General features: G+C 34.5%; 1 protein-coding gene across 2 annotated transcripts; it reads left to right on the top strand.

Moving 5' to 3' along the window:
* The first annotated feature begins 6,548 nt into the window (after positions 1-6,548).
* On the top strand, positions 6,549-19,270 carry LOC105054626 (uncharacterized). 2 transcript variants are annotated; one of them, XM_010936188.4, is made up of 7 exons: positions 6,549-6,694; positions 7,793-7,998; positions 12,206-12,346; positions 14,191-14,299; positions 14,453-14,514; positions 18,103-18,206; positions 18,814-19,270. In XM_010936188.4, exons 2-7 carry the CDS (start codon positions 7,906-7,908, stop codon positions 18,914-18,916), a joined length of 612 nt encoding a protein of 203 aa, XP_010934490.1. In that variant the 5' UTR covers positions 6,549-6,694; positions 7,793-7,905; the 3' UTR covers positions 18,917-19,270. The 2 variants fall into 2 exon arrangements, with proteins under 2 accessions (XP_010934490.1, XP_010934491.1); XM_010936189.4 differs by having other exon boundaries at positions 6,549-6,689.
* Positions 19,271-19,505: the final 235 nt, after the last annotated feature.

Below are 19,505 nucleotides of genomic sequence, written 5' to 3' on the forward strand. Positions count from 1 at the left end.
TTGAATATGTTAGCACTGAAAATCAATTAGCTGATATCTTTAAAAAGGCCCTTAGTGAGGATAGATTCTGTGAAATTAGAAGAAATCTAGGAATTCTAGATCCATTTGCCTAAAATTTCTCAATTTCCAAAGAATTGATTAGAGCTCAATTTTCAACATCTATCCTGGTCCCAAAAGCTCAGATTTATCACTCTAAAAACTTATCATTGAGCAAAATTCTTTCTTCCAAAATTTCGAATTTTTCTGGAATTTATTTGTATTTTTCCTGAATTTCTGAACTTCATGAGTCGATCCCCATGAGTCGACTCAATGGCAAACTTGTAAATCCCACAAACTTCCCACGGGCTCATTGTTTTTAAACGGGAACCCTGTTGTGAGACGACTCATCTTCTCATCGTCTTCCTTCCGAAAGCCGTTCTTTCCAACTCTTTTTTGCTCCAAATCCAAGGATTTATCTCGAGGCAATTCTCCCTCCTACTCTCCACTAAAAATCGCCTCCTTTGAAAAGAGATTTCTCGTGATGAAAGAAATTGCAGATTAAATAGAGATCAAACGTGAAATCAAAAAAAAATGAGAAGAACAGAAGAGAGGATCCGAAATCTGCACGAAAAAGCCTGAGATCAACGAAAAATCCAAAAAAAAAAAGAGAGAGGATCCACAATATACCAGAGAGATTGTGAAAGAGAAAAGCAAGAGCTTTCAAGGAGAGAATTTTTCACGCCTATTGTTTCAACCTTGATCTAGAGATCGTTCAAAGCTTTCAATAGATCTTAAATCAACAATCAACCTCTTCTCAAGCATTCAAGCGTTCATCCACTTTGAGAAAATCCAAAAAAAAAGGGGTTCATCATTTGAGTAAAGTTTTTATTGTTATATTTGCTCATTTAAGGAGCTGTTATTGTATTAATCCGTGCTCTAAATATTCTTACTCTTTGTAAGTTTTTGTTCTTGTTTTTGGAGGATTTCCAAAACAAGGAAAGGTTGATCCGAACCTAAAATCGGAGTGTTTTGGGTTTACTTGTACCCGAGAAACAAGTGATCTAGCTTGGGATAGCTAGTGTCGGAGTTTCCGACGTTTTGTATTCGGGTTGAATACAAAGGATAGTGGATTGAAATTCCCAAGTAGGATCTTGGGGAGTGGATGTAGGTGCAAGGTTAGCACCGAACCACTATAAATTCTTGTGTTTGTGGTGTGCTTTATCGCTTCACTTTATATCTTAATTATATTCTTGCATTCCTGCTTTAGGTAATTAATATTGAATTAAAATCTTTATTTTGTTCTTCATAAGTAATCTGTTGGGCTTAAAATTTTTAGAAACCCAATTCACCCCCCCTCTTGGGTTGCATAGCTGGGCAACAAGTGGTATCAGAGCCGGTGCTCTAGCCCTTCTTTGATCTAATAATCAAAGAGCCAAAGATCTATGGCAACCCATGTTGGTATTTCTCTAGCCGAGGGGCAATCAACAAACTGACCTCCACTTTTCAATGGGTCTAATTACACCTATTGGAAAGCTCGGATGAAGATTTTCATACAAGCACTCGACTATGATATGTGGAGTATCATAGTGAATGGTCCTCACACACCCACCAAGATTATAGATGGTGAGGAATCAACCAAACCCGAGAAAGAATGGGATGAGGTTGACAAGAAATTGGCACAATTAAATGCCAAAGCCATGAATGTTCTTTATTGTGCATTAGATGCAAGTGAATTTAATCGCATTTCTACTTGTGCATGTGCTAAAGAAATATGGAATAGGTTAGAAGTAACCCATGAGGGAACAAATCAAGTAAAAGAGTCTAAAATAAACATGCTTGTACATAAATATGAATTGTTCAAAATAGAGCATGATGAGTCCATAACTGCTATGTTTACTCGTTTTACTGATATAATCAATGGTTTAAAGAGTCTTGGCAAATCTTATACTAACAGTGAACTTGTAAGGAAGATTCTTAGGTCACTGCCAAGAACTTGGGAAGCCAAGGTAACTGCCATCCAAGAAGCAAAGGACTTGAACACTCTACCTCTAGAAGAGCTTCTTGGATCCTTGATGACTCATGAACTTAGCATGAAGCAACATCAAGAGGATGAAGTCAAAAAGAAAAGAACCATTGCCCTCAAATCCACAACTTCGTGTACGATGATTCGATGCTGACTTCTGAAGGACAGAGGACATTCCACATAGAGTGCTGGATTATTTACGATATCTTGGATTTTATGGAGTATATCGGATTGGTTGTATACAGATGGACGTTGGTCTTATTATTGCTTTGCTTGAGAGATGGCATCCATAAACACACACATTTTATCTTTCATTTGGTGAGGCGACTATCACTTTACAGGATGTCAGCATCCTTATTGGACTACCAGTTGGTGGTGATCCAGTTACCGGAGTTGATCCCATGCTTACCATTCCAAAGTGGTAGGCTTTGTGCTTGCGATTGCTAGGGTTTGAGCCCGACGCACACTTTTTCGATCATTTACGACTCAGGATTGAGTGTTTGGATGATCGTTATCGACATTTTCATATTGTAGATGATGCACCAGAGGAGATGGTGCAGCAGTATGTTAGGGGTCAGGTACTGCGGTTGTTAGGTGGTGTCTTGTTACCCGATACTTCATCGAATAAGTTGAAGTTGATATTTTTGCCATTATTAGAGGATTTAGACTTCGCTCGTACACTCAATTGGGGTAGTGCAGTACTAGCTTGCCTATACAGAGCTATGTATCGGAGTTCTGATGCTGATCAGAGTGAGATTGGTGGTTATCTTGTATTATTACAGATATGTGAATTATAAATTTTTATTTTTAATATTCAGTTATATTTCACATTGGATATATCATATATGATTTTTTTGAAATTTGCAGATTTAGGTATGAAAGCATATGCCGACTATCAGTCCATTACGATGATAGTTGCTCGAGATGCCATCAGAGCAGCATGATCCTGATGTTCCATTCAGACTAGACGGATCATTGAGATATAGGTATAAAAATATTATTTTTTTATTTGAAACTTACTATTTTAAATTCGATAAAATTTATTTAACATGAGTAGATTGTGAAACAGATAGAACATTGTATTCAACGTTCATCACGTATTGACGAGAGTGGCATGGATTTATAGGTGCCAGTTGGATACATTAGTTGATACATATAGACGGATAAATTTTAAATTTTTTGTAAATATCATTTTACAGTTTTCATAATCTATTAAAATTTTAGATTACTAATTTTTTTTATTTTAACTCTATCAGTTTTTGTGGGAGCCATATACAGATGAGATATTGGCTATAGTGCTACAGATGTGTATAGTTGGACATGACATATGGACTGCTAGGGTGCCACTTATTTATTTTGATATGGTAGAGTGGCATCTTTTCGATCGTGTCCTGTGGCAGTTTGGTCAGATTTAGGGTATCCCAGAGCAGTTTGATACCAGTCAGGCACTTCATCGTATTGATTGATGAGGGAGAGCTCGTATTGACTGGCGTATCAGACATGCAGAGTATATCGATATTTGGGATGGACGTCGAGATCACATTGTTCATGGTGATCCTATTTTGAGAGGCCGTTCATATACCGATGACTACATGGCTTGATTTTTTAGCATTACAGTGTGAGTCATTGGACAGTCTCGGTATGCAGTTCTTGGATACGAAGGTGAGAGTTCTGCTATGCGTCTTTTGGTAAGATTACGAAAATTAGTTTATGTTGTTTGTGTTATATTTTTATTTTATATTTTACTGTATATTGACTGTTTTATTTTTATTTTGTAGACTGATTCTATGTCGGATGTTGTGTTGGACACTCGTCGTGTTTTATCTACGACTGATGAGGACGAACGGATTCGGATATTGCATGAGATAGAGAGAGCAAGTTCCGAAACATTGGTGGCGATTGGTATTGATCCATATAACTGTGCACCTTGGTATAGAGCAGCCGATGCACCAGATATGAGATATACGCCGTCACCATATGTTCCACATATGCCATCTCTGCATATTCCGCAGATGTCATCACTAGATGCTGCACATATGCCACCGCCTTTTGATCCACAGATGGCAGCACCTTCTTCTTCCTACATCCCCCAGATGACATCACCGGGTACCAGTTGGCCACATGAGTATGATACTTTCTTTTCAGGTCCATCCGTGTATCCAGATGAGAGGGTTGAGTGGGTCGTTCAGTCCGTAGATGATCCGACAGCATCAGTTATTCCTGAGCAGCATGACTAGTAGACCTCCTCCACTGATATAGGGGAGGAACCGTCACAGCAGGAGCAGGAGCAGCCGGTGAGGACCTTCCTGAGAAGGTCCAAATGACCATGGGTACCACGACGTCCTTATGGGACTTAGTCTTTTTTAGATTTGTACTTAGTATTTTTGTAACATTTATTGTACTATTTTTTGTACGCTTGATATTTTTTCTATTTAATATTATTAAATATTAATTTTATTTTATATTATTTAATTTCAAGTGAACAGATATTATGCTTTGTAGATATGGATACACATACTCGAATGTGTCTCAGAACATTAGGAGAGAAAAAGTTATGCTAAAAGGACTATAGAAATTATAACATAAATATTTATCATATATCGAATAATTTAATTATGAGATGAATCGGACCGTATTGGTACATCTCGATTTGGTACGGACACGTATAGTTACATATGGTGCGGTATGAAAAAAAAATTAATTAATTTAAAATAAAGAAAGTAATTTGAAATGATGTTTCTTATTTGAATTATATTTTTTTCTCATTTCTTTCTTATCTTTTCTTTTTTTATGATATATTTTATTTTTTTAATTTTTTAAAATTTTCTTTGGAATATTTCTTAAAAATAATTATATTTTTTAATTTTTTAATTTAATGATATATTTTAATTTTAAATGAAAAAATATTTTAAAATTATCTTTTTTATTTGAATTAAAAGTAAAATTTTTATTTTTTAAAATTTAAATTTATACTTTTTATTTTTTTCTCATTTTTTTCTTCTTTGTTTTGAATATTTTTTAAAAAAATAATTTAAAATGGAAAAAATTATTTGAAATGATATTTTTTATTTTAATTAAAATTAAAAATTTAATTTTTTCTAAATTTAAATTTATAATTTTTATTTTTTTCTATTTTTTTAAATTTTTGGCTTCTTTATGGTACTTTTTATGTTTTTAATTTTTTATTTTTTTTGAAATATTTTTTAAAAAAATTTAATTTTAAATGGGAAAAATAATTTGAAATAATATTTTTTATTTGAATTAAAATTAAAATTTTTATTTTTTTAAATTTAAAATTATAACTTATATTTTTTCTCATTTCTTTCTCATCTTATCTTTTTTATGGTATATTTTATTTTTTTAATTTTTTAAGATTTTTTTTAAATTTTTTTTTAAAAAAATTAATTTTAAATGAAAAAAATAATTTAAAATTATTTTTTATTTGAATTAAAATTAAAATTTTTATTTTTTAAATTTTAAATTTATATTTTTTCTCATTTTTTTCTCATTTTTTACTTCTTTGTTTGGAATGTTTTTTAAAAAAATAATTTGAAATGGAAAAAGTAATTTGAAATGATATTTTTTATTTTAATTAAAATTTAAAAATTAATTTTTTTAAAATTTAAAATTATGTTATTTTTTTTATTTTTTATTTTTTTACATATTTTTAAAAAAAAATAATTTAAAATTGGGAAAGTAATTTTAAATGATGGTTTTTATTTGAATTAAAATTAAAATTTTATTTATTTTTATTTAAAATTATAATTATAATTTTTTTCTCATTTCTTTTTCAATTTTTGTGGGTATTTTTTATTTTTTAAATTTTTTGAGAAAGTTTTTTTTAGATTTTTTTTTAGTTTACATATTTTTTTTTAAAAAATTAAATTTGAATGAAGAAAATAATTTAAAATTATTTTTTTTATTTTAATTAAAATTTAAAATTTAATTTTTAAAAATTCATTCCAAATTATAATTTTTAATTTTTTTATATTTTTTTTCTTCTTTTATGATATTTTTTTAAAAAAATTAATTCGAAAAGGTGATTGTCGATGATTTTTATTTGAATTAAATTTAAAATTTTTATTTTCTTAAAATTTTAAATTATAATTTTTATTTCTTTTTAATTTTTATGATATTTTAAATTTTTTTATAATAATTTTTTTCATATATTTTTTTTAAAAAATAATTTAAAATAAAAAGATAATTTTTTATTTTTTTAAAATTATAATTTTATTTTTAAAAAAATTGAAAATTATAATTTTTATTTTTTGATTATTTTTTGATTTTTTTAAAAATATTTAAAAGTACTATTTGGCTTGGTATTTTTAAAAATACGGTTTAGAACGGTGTTTTTAAAAATGTCACACAAAATAATATTTTTAAATTTTTTTTTTTTAACATGATCTACGTGGAAAATGAAGGATGGGTGTCGTGGATGATAAAATATTATTTTGAATGATATTTTATTGTTTTTACATCAAATCGATAAATAGGTTAAAAGTTGAATTATTTTTGTAATTAAGTTTTTTTTTTTATATTACTTAGGAAAAGGACTCTTCCGACTCCTCTCTCCCCTTCGTCGATCTCGTCGTTCTCTCTCCCCTCCTTTCCTCCGTTCCTCTCTTCCCTTTCTCCCCTCCGGCCGGCGATCTCCTCCTCTCCGTTCTCTATCCTCTTCTCCCTGGCGGTGAGGTATTCCTTTCCCTGTAACCCTAGATGCAGATATTCCGCCTTGATTCAACCGTAGATGTGGATCTCCCATTTCTAACTTGGGATTTTTTGTGTGTTCTGTACATTTGCGTGCTATCTGTGGCTTTTCCCCTTCAATTGTTTTAATTTTTGGCTTCACTTGCTATGAATTTTTTGTGCTTAACTGTACGTGTTTGTCGTGGATTAATTGTGCTCTGCTCTGATCTCTAATTATGCTACTCTCTGAACTTTTTTCTTTTTTCGATGAAATGGGAAGTGTTTACTTATTATTTCTCTTTATGAATGATACATGGATGCTAATAAGGGAGTAGAATTTATCAAACAAGTAATAAATAGAGTTGTATAGAAAAGAAAAAGAACTTGAATTCAGGTGCTGAACATGAAAGATCTTTCATTGCATGGATTAATATGCTGGTCAGCATGGTTGATATGACACTTTATATATCGTGCTTGTGCCTTACCAGCATGCTGCGGTGGCACAATATTGGCTGCATTCTCTAATGCTTGGTATGCCATTGTGCCAGTGTTTGCCAGCCATGGAATGGCATGATAAGTACTGTGCTAGTTCCAGCCATCATGGCACTAGCAGATATCTTGATCCTTGTTTCATTCAAAACCTAGACATGAGTTCTTGTCTTGAGCAAGATGGACAATTGAAGAAGCGTTTCAATCTCTAACACTCTAGCTTAAAGAACAGCAACATATCTTATTTCTTTTGTAATTTTTTAGGAGTTTGGTATATATATCAAACTGAAATAAATTTTGAAATGTTTCTAATTATTTTGCCATGTAGTCCTTAAGAAATACTCAAAAAATAAACTATTGAAAAATGCAAAAAATTAATATGTTAAATAAAGAAGTCAAATCAAAATGATTCAATTTGTATAGAGTCTGGTTTTCAGGCAATTACCTAGGCACCTTTGTGACTGTAGGGACAACAAGTTAGGTCTGCTGCACAGACTTGTTAGGGAATTTAACAACTATGCTTGGAAATAGCCAAGAATGATTTTGTACCTAGTTCTAGTTTTTCATCTCTTATTTTCTGCTTCCAGATCTTGAGTTAGATGTTTATCTGTGCAGGATTCAGTGGCGTGTAAAGACGATATTGGCATCATTTTTATGGAAATCCTTATTGGATTTTGAAAGTTACTGCTAAGTACAAACTATCTTAAGGCAACAAGAACGGCAAAGAAATGTTCTCATTGTTCTATGGACTCTGGAAATATCTCTTCAGCAAGACAGAGTTCCATGTTCTTATTCTTGGAATTGACAAAGCTGGAAAAACTGTAATTCTTGTCCTTCCTTATGCTTTTTTTTTTTTTTAACCTACATCTTTTTAAATTTATGTTTTTGACATACAACCTAGTTTCAGTGGTTAAAAACGCAGTGTGCTCCTGAATGCTTTGTGTGTATGTACAAGTCCAATACTCTTTTGTGTCAGATATTGAGAAACTCTGTGTTCATGCTTCGATTTCCTTTTGTTTTACATGCAGTGTGGGTGTACATTTATCTTTTATGGTATCATCATAGTATAGTACATCAAATTGTGCTTATTTGATTTTGGAAATCCTTACTGTACTCCCTTTATGTCTCATATTCACCCTCTCTGATTAGCTTTCTGATTCCTTTGCCCCTCTCTTATCTTTCTTATGTATTTTTTGGTTTCCCATTTCCTGCAAAAATTTTCTATTTGCTCATCTCCAATCAACTATGCGAGCCATTTTACTCCTTTCTTCCATTATGAAGGGATGATTTTATATTTGTAACTAACGATAAGGTGAGTGAATTATTTAAGTGGCTTAATAATGATGGTGTTGAACTTGCATGATTGCAACCTTGCTATTATAATTATATGTTAAGATTGAGGATCTTTATGTGTGGGAAAAATGTTGTAGTGTCGACATTCTTCCATGCAGTCATGTCAGTAAAGCATACTGGCTTGATTCTGTTCTACCAATTTCAGAGTTCATATTGAAGATCACCCATGCATGGGAAATTTTTCTTTCTTCCTTCTTCAGCCTTCTTCACAATGCTGCCAATTTGAATCCTCTTACAACTAATTCATTTGCTAGAAATGTGCTATCTATCCTAAGTCAGTATGACCACTAATCAGAAAATTGGTTTGATTCTTCTTTTCCCCACTTTTTTTTTTCCCTTTTTGTGCAAGGTAATTTTAATGTCACATTCTTGTCATGCTTCCATTAATCAAATTGGTTGGATTTTCCCCCTTATTTTGTTTGAACCCATATTATCATTCTGTCATCTTGGTGCTCACATTTGAGAGTAGTCCTGTTCTCTATCGAGTTTTTATGGATTTTTTCCATCAATTACCCAATGTCTATTAGTTTCTCTTTTGAATTTTAATGTTGCCATGCTATTACCTTTCGATTATTTAAAATCTAGTTCCTTTATTTCCATCTTGTTATTAATGTCTTCATTGCAACCTTTATTCTGATTAGTTCTATCCTTTATTTCGATTTAGTTCATACTAACGAGGAGCTCTTGTGTCAGTTTGTTTACTTTTCCAGTGAATACGCATATTCTTAACCTTATCTAACAAGCTTTATCTTATTCACATGGGGTTAACTTTATGGAATAGGCATAATCATTGAGACTTGTTATTATTATTATTTTTTTCCAATGAAGTTGGAGCATGATGTCAAGCCTACTTTCTTTGGTTTTGGCTCTATTAGAAGGCTACTCTAGGCAAGTGAAGACTTATATGAAACCTATGGGGCTGGTTAATCGGTAGGAAGATATGCCTTATTGAATTATATAACCTCCAATCATAATTGAATGATGCTATCATGTTCCGCATGTTGTTTCCATGTTGGTAACTAGCTAGCATGATATGTACCAAGATTTCATGTCTTGGTGGGATGGAAGGCATCCCGGCGTCCCATCCCATTCCTGTGAGAAAATGGGATCGGGATGGGGTTGAGACTTCGAAACCAATTTATACGGGGAGAGAAGAAAAAAGAGGAAAGAAAGAAAGAAAGATGAAATGTAAAAAAAGAGTAAGGAAAGAAGAAGAAAAATGAAGAAAAGGAAGGGAGAAGAAAAAGAAGAAAGGAAAGAGAAATAAGAAGAAAAGAAAAAAAAATAAAGGAAAGGATAAGAAAAAGAAAGAAAAAAGAAATAAAAGAAAGAAGGTAGAAGAAAAGAAAGAAAAGAATGAAGGAAAGAAAAGAAAGAAAGCAAGGAAAAAAGGAAAGAGAGACAGAGGATATCTATCAGGATATATGACTGGAATAGCTACTAGGACGGGATGAGATAGCGAGACATCTTGTTCTATATAGATACTGGGACACTTTTGTCCCATAAGATTTCAAACTTTGATATGTACCATGTTGGTCATATGCCCACCATTGGTCCACGTGCTAGGTGTTTGCTATGTTATGTGGGCTTAACTATGTGTTGATTGTGTAGTATGAATCTAGCAACTGATCCTTTCAATATCGAGGAACTTCTTCTTGGAGTGCTATATCTAATTGTCATACCAAGGATCGCATTGCTGGTATCGGAGCCTAAACTGGTTGGCCGGTGTTACAATTCGATACGATCCTGTGTCGTTTCATACTAGGCCCAAACCGATACAGAGAGAGGTGAAGGGAGAATGGGAGAGGAAAAAAGAGGGAGAGAGAGGGAGGGAAGAAGAGGCAGAGGGAGAGAGGGCCTCTAGAGGCCATTGGAGGGCAGTTGAGTTTGCTACCTTGTTGCCGAGCTTGGCGGAACTCGAAGGAGGGGGGATGGAGGGAAGGAGAGGGAGAGGGAAAGGAGGCGGCTTGAGACCACCAAAGCGCTGACGATGCCACCAAGTCTCCACCATGCTGGCGAAGGTTAGAGGAGGGGCTCCGCTTTTCTCTCGATCAAAATAGTGGCTTCGGCCCCAATTTCTTTTTTTTTCTTTGGATTTATTTGTTGTCGACTTCATTGTTTTTTTCTAATTTTTTGAGATTTTCAGTTGCCAAAGCCTTTTGTTTCAATCAAAAGGAGGGCAGAGCCCCTCTTCTGGCCTTCATCAGTATGATGGAGATGCGGTGGCATTGTTGGCCCTTCGGAGGCCTTTGGCAGCATCCTCTCCCTCTTCCTCTCCTTCCCTCCCTCCCTCGTCCTTTAGGTTCTGTTGAGCTTGCTGCATGCAAGCTCGGCAGCTCGGCTGCCCTCTGACGGCCCCCCTTTTCTCTCCTTCCCTTCCCCTCTCTCCTTCCCTCTTCTTCTTTTTCTTTCTCCCTCTCCTCCTCATCGCTAGTTTCTTGTTTCGAACATCAGAACCATCTGGTCGGCTGCCAGTATGGTTCGGGTCTGGTTGGGGCGGTTTGGCGAACCATGTCATAGCAATATCTATGCATGTGTCTTGTGTGGCTACTTAAGGGTAATCAAAGGTCCGGTGGCATGGGATGCTTGTGGCAAACAAATTAGGATTTGCTAGCCCATATTGATCTCTGCTGGTATGTCACTCTTTGGCATTCACTAATACGAACCAGCATGGAGTGTTACACACATATGTTACCCTCTCCAAGCTTGTCTGTTGTAGGCATGGTACATTGATGTCTAGCATGTTCTGTTCTTCAAACTTGTATTAGTTTCCTTCTAACTACACAAAATGAACATTTTTATGCTTTGGCAACTTGAAATTTTCTCTTTCCATCGCAAGTTCTGTTGCATGTCATTTTTCTTTTGTCAGCCAGGACAGAACTGCCACATTCTGCTTCTCATCTTAGTTACTTATTATGGATCTCATGCTGACAGATTGGTAGTTGGCCTTATTTTTTGGCTTCTTCTTAGCATTGCTTGCCACTGGTCATGGGACCTGTTAATCAACAGTGTACCTCCAAACATATGTAACAAATAATTCCTAGTTATAGTCTGTACTTACCATCATACAGGTGGTTGGCCAACATTGTATGAGAACATAATTGGTCATAAAAGATAACATTCTTCCAACTATTTATACAAAATGGAATATGAAAATATTATTTTGATCAGATGAACATCAGATATGCAATTAATGTGGCCACAGTAATGGGTAATTATATAGGCATGCCTGATATTTTTATTCTGCAAATAGGAATTGTGTATCTCCCTTTTTTTTTTTTGAGTTTGAGTTTGACAATGAATCATGTCGGTGATGCAAAAAGAAGTAAGTCACTTATTTTTTTCTTCCTTAGAGAGAAGACAGTTGATCTCCTTATTTGCTACAAGCCTCATAATCAAACATATGAGTTGTAGTTTGTGATTTGATCTTTCTTTGTTAATTTTCTTCTTGTTTTGATGCAAATACTGAACAAAATTTTGCACTTATATAAGTGTGCATGTATTTAATGAAAATGGTGATATTACTTTTATTTATTTATTTCTTTTTTACTTCTTGCTGCATTGTGATTTGCTTCCATTTCTTCACTAAATATTACATCTTATTTTCATTTGTAAGTTTTTTTTATATATTGAGTATGCTAAACTTGATTCTTAATATTTTTTTTGAAAATGAAGACTTTGTTGGAGAAGTTAAAGTCATTGTATTCAAACTTGGAAGGGCTCCCACCTGACCGGATTGTTCCAACAGTCGGATTGAACATTGGTCGTATTGAAGCTTCAGATGCAAAACTTGTGTTTTGGGACTTAGGAGGTCAGGTATTTGCTTTCAAGCCCAACTTTAAAACTATGAAATTATCATGAAGTTGCAAGGCTTATGCCACGAGTTATGTATTCTTTGTAAACTGTTCTGTTAGTTATACTAGGTCTAGTTTGATGCAACAGTTTTGGCTATAGAGAAAGGAACAGGTTTTCTTCATATAAATAAGATCCATCATATACTTTCCAGTTTTCCACATGTTATTCTATATGCTCTCTTTATAGAAAGAATTATTAGGCAGTCACTGGTAAAGATTAAAATTCCATGTTACTCCATTTGGAGCCTTCATTGATTAAGTCAGCAAGTTCTTTCTTTCAATTCTCCAACTCAGATCTACTTCTTGATTAATTATTATTGGCATATTTGTTCCCATCATATGTTATTGCAAGGTACATGTTATAACAACAAAAAGTTAGCATGATAAAATATCGTATTTCAAAAGAATTGTTTCACATAATGGATTTTAAATACTGCTGAAACAGGATGGTGGTGCCAGTGTCATACTATTTCTGCACAAAAATGGCTCTAGACCATGAAATAAGCAAAATCTGGATGTACCTGTCGTCTCTGACCGGTATGAAGGCCAGTACAGAGCCCGTTCTAGTCAGGATGATCTATTTTTATTTTTTAAAGCATGCGAATAGGATGAATGACCTGTTCCAATCGGTTTCGATCAGTACAATCTGATACCAAGACTGGTTCTGTCAGTATCAAGCACATCCTATTCAGGAGGACAAAAGGCGCAGGGCATTGTTGGCTGAACCAAAGTGAATTCTATTTTGGGCCTTCAACTCGATATGGGGTCATACTTGAAATAGAATTATCTGACTCAATAATGAAAAGAAACGTGTTAAAATTATTCCACATTGGTATTATTGAGGTGATCGCTCATTGGAGTTTTATTTCAGAAACTTCAGCCATGCCAAAGATATTATTTTACAAATCACATTTCTATCCTAAATAAACAAATAACACCGTTGATATGAAACAATATTTTACTAGAATATGAAATTCAATTTCTTTTAGTTTTTTAATCACAACATGGATGCTGACAACTTACTGATCTTTTGATTATCTCGAAAAGATCTACAAGAACTCCAAACAATATTTTTTTTTGTACTGTCTGACTGGAATACAATCCTGCTTAAACTATATGGCAATTCAGATTTCTTTGTATGCAAATGATTCCTCCCCTATTATTCTCCATGTTCAAAAGCTAATAATTTGTGCTGCTCCCTCTAAGTATTCTAAAGCAGTTTCCTAGTTTTCAAATTGCAGTTATTGTGATATTTGAGTTTCCTAGGTTTTAGAATGACCCCTTTGTATTACTTGTCGAGTTGGCAGACTCACCTCTTCACTCAAGAGTAACTTGATTTCATTGTTTTAGTAAAAATTATCTGCATGGGGAATTGTGCAACGCTAGGTCTAAAGAAGTTACACAAGAATACTGCAATAGGCATTATCTGCCACAGTAATCTTCATTAAGTTTATGGTATGTTAGTGCCTACAGAAGTTATAATATTTCCCTTCCTAATCACTGGTATTAATATGTTAATAACATTGCCTTTCAACTCCAGATCCACAAGTTGACTGTCTTTAGTGCATGAGGAAATTGAACCTTGGAGTTGAAAGTGAGTTTCATTTCATCGAACAATGTAAGGAACCCATAAATTAGATTGTAGGGATTATCAATAGGACTTGCTTCAAGCTACAAAAGCTTCAAAAGGGTAGATAGTGGGGGCTTGATTTACAAAAACTTCATCTTTAAATGCATAACTGAAAATAATATAGTGCTTTTGGTTATCAAGCTTCAAAATTATGACACATTAACTTAAATTGGCAGATTGGTCTGCGAACAATCTGGGAAAAATATTATGAGGAGGCACATGCTATAGTCTATGTTATTGATGCTGCTTGTCCATCATCATTTGAACATTCCAAGTCTGCATTAGGTTAGTACCAGCCACTGCTACTTCATTATCTGGAAAATTTATATGATATTGATTTTGGCCTGCTACAGCCATTCAGCTTGAATTATCTTTGCGATATTTTCTGTATAGTCACATATATATTATGAATAATAAAATCTAGAAACTGCTGAACAGAAAAAGTACTTCGACATGAGGATTTACGAGGGGCACCACTTCTGATACTAGCCAACAAGCAGGTTAGAGTTTTTTCCCCCCTTCTCATTTTTTTTTTTAGTTTGACTTATGTATGGTTTACTACCTCTGCACATGTTATAGATCATTGTTTTTTGGTTTGTGTTCCACACCTCTTTTAATTGGCCCGGATCATTACGTTTAATAATGTAGACCAGTTTACCTGTGGCTTTATGTTCGGCCTAACATCGTAAGTGCTATTTTAGTTCCCTTCCATTCAAGTAAACATAAAATATTTTGGATGCATAACTGTACGTTCTATGTTTGCTGTTCCTCTAAAATTTCCTAAAACTGTCCATTTTATTGTGCAAAGTTCTTTCATCTGGGCCCGGGTATTGTCTATCCTCCATCTACATGACGATTTGGACATCAATTAATTGATGTCCAAAATAATCCAGTATTATTCTTGTTGAGTTTTAATAAATTGGCTTGTATTGCTTTTGCTCATGGATTGTACAAGTATCACCTAAAGCCATTGGTATTCATAGGCTAGTGGAAGTGATTGGTCAACTTGTTTTGATGGGCCAACATATTATGACTAGCTTGCAGCCCAACTGTCATCTTTTTCTTGACGACACAATTCTATTACATGCATAATTACAAAGGAAATTCCCCAAAACTGATAAGAGCTTCCAAATCACATTAGTATCTAAACTGTAATCATGTTGTTGAGAGTCATAACTTTTGGTTTGGTGAATATGTTACCTGTGGAAAAAGCATAGAAGCTATCTTAGCAAATTTGGTACACAAAAAAAGTTAGGAAGATATTACAGATTAAACTGGAATAAACTTTGTTGAAATTCGAAAAATTTCAAACTAGGTACCTCTACATGTTTCCTGCCATGATATTGTTATAACAAAATATAATTTAAAAATAGGTTTCTGAGCTAAACAAGTGATAGTGTAATGCCATGACAATTTTAACAAAATATTTGGCATCTGGCTAACCTTTGCTTAGCTTTATGTTCTTTCTTTTCACCCCTCCCCCTCCCAAAAATAGAGATGGGGAAAAAGAATCAGCAATTGCAGCAATAGTGTTTGGATTGAGGGTCTGTTTGCTCTAGTGGACCTTCCGGCAGGTCTAGTTGCAAAGACTTGGGTTTTGATTTCCATTTACTGGAGCTCAGTGAACTGTAGCAAGCCAGGCTGATGTTTAGGGCCACATGGCAATAACTCGGCTTTAGTCAAGATGATTGCTGGTCGAGCTACAACATCTTAAACTAGAGGCTTGCCACTCGATTCTAGTGGTTCTTTGAAACAGATCTCCCTTCCCCACCTGGGATGTCAGTGGTGACTGGTGACCCTTGCTATGTCTCTTTGGCCTCTCCAGATCACTCATCTTTGTAGCTTTTTTGTGGCATTGATGCCTCTAACCCATCACCCTCATTGTCCAACGAACCTCCTCTTCCCCTTGGCCATGTCCTGTCCCACTCCTTTGAGTCCTTACCTTCTTGGCTCTCCTGCTTGATGACTTTGACCACCTAACACAGCACACTATACAAATCAGCCATTTGCTTGCTGGCAAGATCTGTGATTATATACTGATCTGTGTGGTGGACATCCAGCACTCTGATTTTCTGCCAGTAGTTGGTGGACAAGTCAGGATGATTGCTGCGTGAAGGAGTCAGTAGATGAAGCTGACAAAATTGGGTGGGGGGAGGGGAACTGTAGTTGTCAAGGGGGGTGATGATAGACTTGAAGAGACCATTGAGTCATTGCCATGGTTAAGAGACCTTGCTAATGCTGGTTAAGAGGGGCCATAGTGCAAGGGTTCAACAGGTGGCTGCAGTTTTGGGATGCTTCAATTGGTCTAATCATAAAGAGAATCTTCTGGAGGGACAGCCTGGCGGTTTTTGAAAAGATTTCTTTTCTTTGGTGAGTTTTCTTAGAACAGTTCCAGATATTAGCATTTTGATGGGTTATGCATTTAAGCATTGGAAAATATGGCCATCTAAGTAAGGGCAATCTAGAAAGATGCTTGCTTACATGGAATTAGTGAATGGCACTTCTTGAAAACTGACAAATTAAAGAGTGGGACCTTGATAACATTTGGTGATAAATCACTTCTTTTTAGGTTTTTTTAAAAAAAATGTCTTTGCAATGTTATAATGGTCATCATAGCAATTTTGAAGGGCATTTGTTATCTAGATAATAGGAACTAAATGACAATCCATATTTGACCACTACTCCATTATAACTTGCCGCCGTTTAATGAAAATAAAAGTTGTCATTTAAAATATTCACTGTTTACCTGAATACTGTAAATTGAAATTCTTATGTCGGCTGGCAAATATATTCCATTCAGTGAAAGTGATTTGAGCGAATACTCCTATTATCTTTTCGCATTTTTAATTGATTCCCATTTAATGGAAAATAATGACTATCATATTTGTCACTGTTTTATTCCCAGGTTAGCCCCCAACTGGTTGAACTATTAAATAGTGGCTGTAATTTATCTTTAATTTGGAATCTTGTCTAATTGAATCTTTCTTTTTTGGAACAAAAAGCGTAATATATGTATGTATGTAAGTATATGTGTGTGTGTGTGTGTATAAAATCAAAAATAACATTCCATCAGAACTCACAATTCCAATTGGTGTGCTTCTAATAAAAAAAGCTGCAGTCATGGCAACCATAGCTGCATTTATCCAAATAAAATACTTCCTGTGACATGCAACTCTGATTGTTGTGGTACCAGCTCCATGCAACTCTATCTAAAATGCATCTTAACTTGCAGGGTACCAAATAGCCCCTGTGCTTTATATCATGTAGCGTTGTCAAGATTTAGATCACCAGGCTTGTGTAATTCACTTGATAGAATTTAAGATGTCAGTACATGAAACAGCTAATAAAAAATCTACATTGGCGGTACTAATATTCATGACTAGTTTCAAGTTCAGAAATGCAATGTTTGATATTCGGATGTGGGAATAATTACTTGATATTGTGAAGGTAAAATTCTTGCTTAAACATTTCCGGATTCAGCACATCTATCAAATATCTACGATGTGGGGCAATCAAATTCTTGTGCTGACATGGGAATAACATTCATGACTAGTTTCAATTTCAGAAAAACAATGTTTGATATTCAGATGTGGGAATAATTACTTGATATGGTGAAGGCAAATTTCTTGTTTTGCAACTTTTCCAGATTCAGCAGATCTATCAATTGGGACATTCAAGTTCTTTTGCTGACTGCATGGTTAAGAAACCTATGTAAAGAGCCAAGAAAATCGTCATATTTAGGGAACAACTGAATTGGATATGACTTAGTCACTTTAAAATGCTTAAAAATGGATTTTCGACATCCAAAGTTTATGTTCATGAGATGATGAAGGTCTTGCTTTTGTGGCATTGAGATTGTGAACATAAGTAATTGTTAAATTATTGGAGAAAGTAAAAAACAAAGAACTCGTATGGAATTCCTCCCCTTAAGGTGCGAGCACCAAATTATTTCAAGGTCGATGGTTTGTGCGGGGTAATACTTGCTCAAATATTGTGCAACTTTAATTTCTGAAAGGATTAATAGAAAGTTAATTTATAGAATCAGAATTAATGCTTCAAATTGCTCGTTCTAATATAAATAGTGGCAGGATCTTCCTGGATCTGTGTCTGTTGAAGAACTGGCTAGATATTTGGATCTCAAAGAGTTGGATGAAAGGCTGTACATGTTTGAAGCTGTATCTGCATATGATGGGTGAGTAGATCGACCCCAGTTCCCTTACATATCCACATTGTGAGAACTTGTATTATGTATGGATGAAGTGGCAAACAACCCTAGTAAAATGCCTCTTCTTGTAAACTGCTTGAATAATGGCTATGGTTGATATTATCTCAGAAAGTAAATTATGAAAATCAATTCAAAGAGAATTTGTAGATAATATTATAGGTTTGGATGCATGTCCTATCTGAACAGTATCCTTGGATGGTTGGAATGCATGACTGTGAGCCTTGAATTCAACAAGAGTTAAAAGTGTAGCAAGGTAAAGGTATATGAGTACTGAGAAGCCATGGATTTTGTGATGCTGGAAGTCACAATTCAAATGCACGTGGCATCTTGTGTATGGATATCCTTAGGAAATCCATTTTCAAGTTTGGCATACTGGTTGTCAGCTACTCTTTGCAGTATACCATTCCAAAGCAGATCTCCCTAATGGATATCCAGCCACAGATATCATGTTTGTACACCCATGGAACATCAGCTGTCTTCTCTCACTAAAGATTGATTTTTATTCTATGAATGTCCAATCGTTCTGTATTGCCTTATTGGGTGATCCATAATCACCATATTTTCTTGTTTGCAGGATGGGGATTAAACTTGCGATCGAGTGGTTAGTGGAGGTTATGGAAAGAAGTAAACGTACTGAGTTGTTAAGAATACGAACAGGTGCAGCTGGGCATGCTTAGCAACATCCTTGCCTCAACTAATGTCAGCAAGCATCCAAATTGAAGCATTTGCTATGGAGATTGTTTGTACTAGTCTGGAGATGTAATTTTGTGATCTCAAGCTTATCTTCAACACAAGCTGCATTCAGTTGGCTTCATTTTGTAGTCCTGGTTGATAAAATTACGGTAGCCATTACAGTTCAGCATTATCTTGTGTAGCCTGATGTGTTTGATGTGAAGGTGATTCTCAAATCATTTTGCCACTTGGCACATATTTTGTTTGCCCTTTGTTATATGTGACAGCTTATTGAATAGCATCAAATACATGATAAAGCCAATAGGAATTCCAAGTTGCTTTAAAGGCTTTTTGAAGGATATGAGGTCTTTAGTTTTCATGATACATTCTATAAATTAGGTTGTTTAACCTTTTTCTTCGGTATTGAATCGGATGATGCAAGTTGATTTGCAATTGCTGAAGTATTGAACTTCACATATTATCCTCGTAGAAGGTGGGAAGGCTATGGACACCCATGGACCGATATATCAAGGTAATGAATATTATTTGCACTTGGCCTGGTTAATTTATATATTCCTGAAATGAAAATTTTAA

This window comes from Elaeis guineensis, chromosome 12, assembly GCF_000442705.2.
Source record: "Elaeis guineensis isolate ETL-2024a chromosome 12, EG11, whole genome shotgun sequence".
NCBI lineage: Eukaryota > Viridiplantae > Streptophyta > Magnoliopsida > Arecales > Arecaceae > Elaeis > Elaeis guineensis.

Bases quoted from the DNA above. Each gene is read 5' to 3' on its own strand.
- LOC105054626 (XM_010936188.4), top strand. From the start codon at position 7,906: ATGTTCTCATTGTTCTATGGACTCTGGAAATATCTCTTCAGCAAGACA. The intron at 14,300-14,452 runs GTTAGTACCAGC...ACTGCTGAACAG, and splicing joins ACATTCCAAGTCTGCATTAG to AAAAAGTACTTCGACATGAG. The intron at 18,207-18,813 runs GTGAGTAGATCG...TCTTGTTTGCAG, and splicing joins GCTGTATCTGCATATGATGG to GATGGGGATTAAACTTGCGA.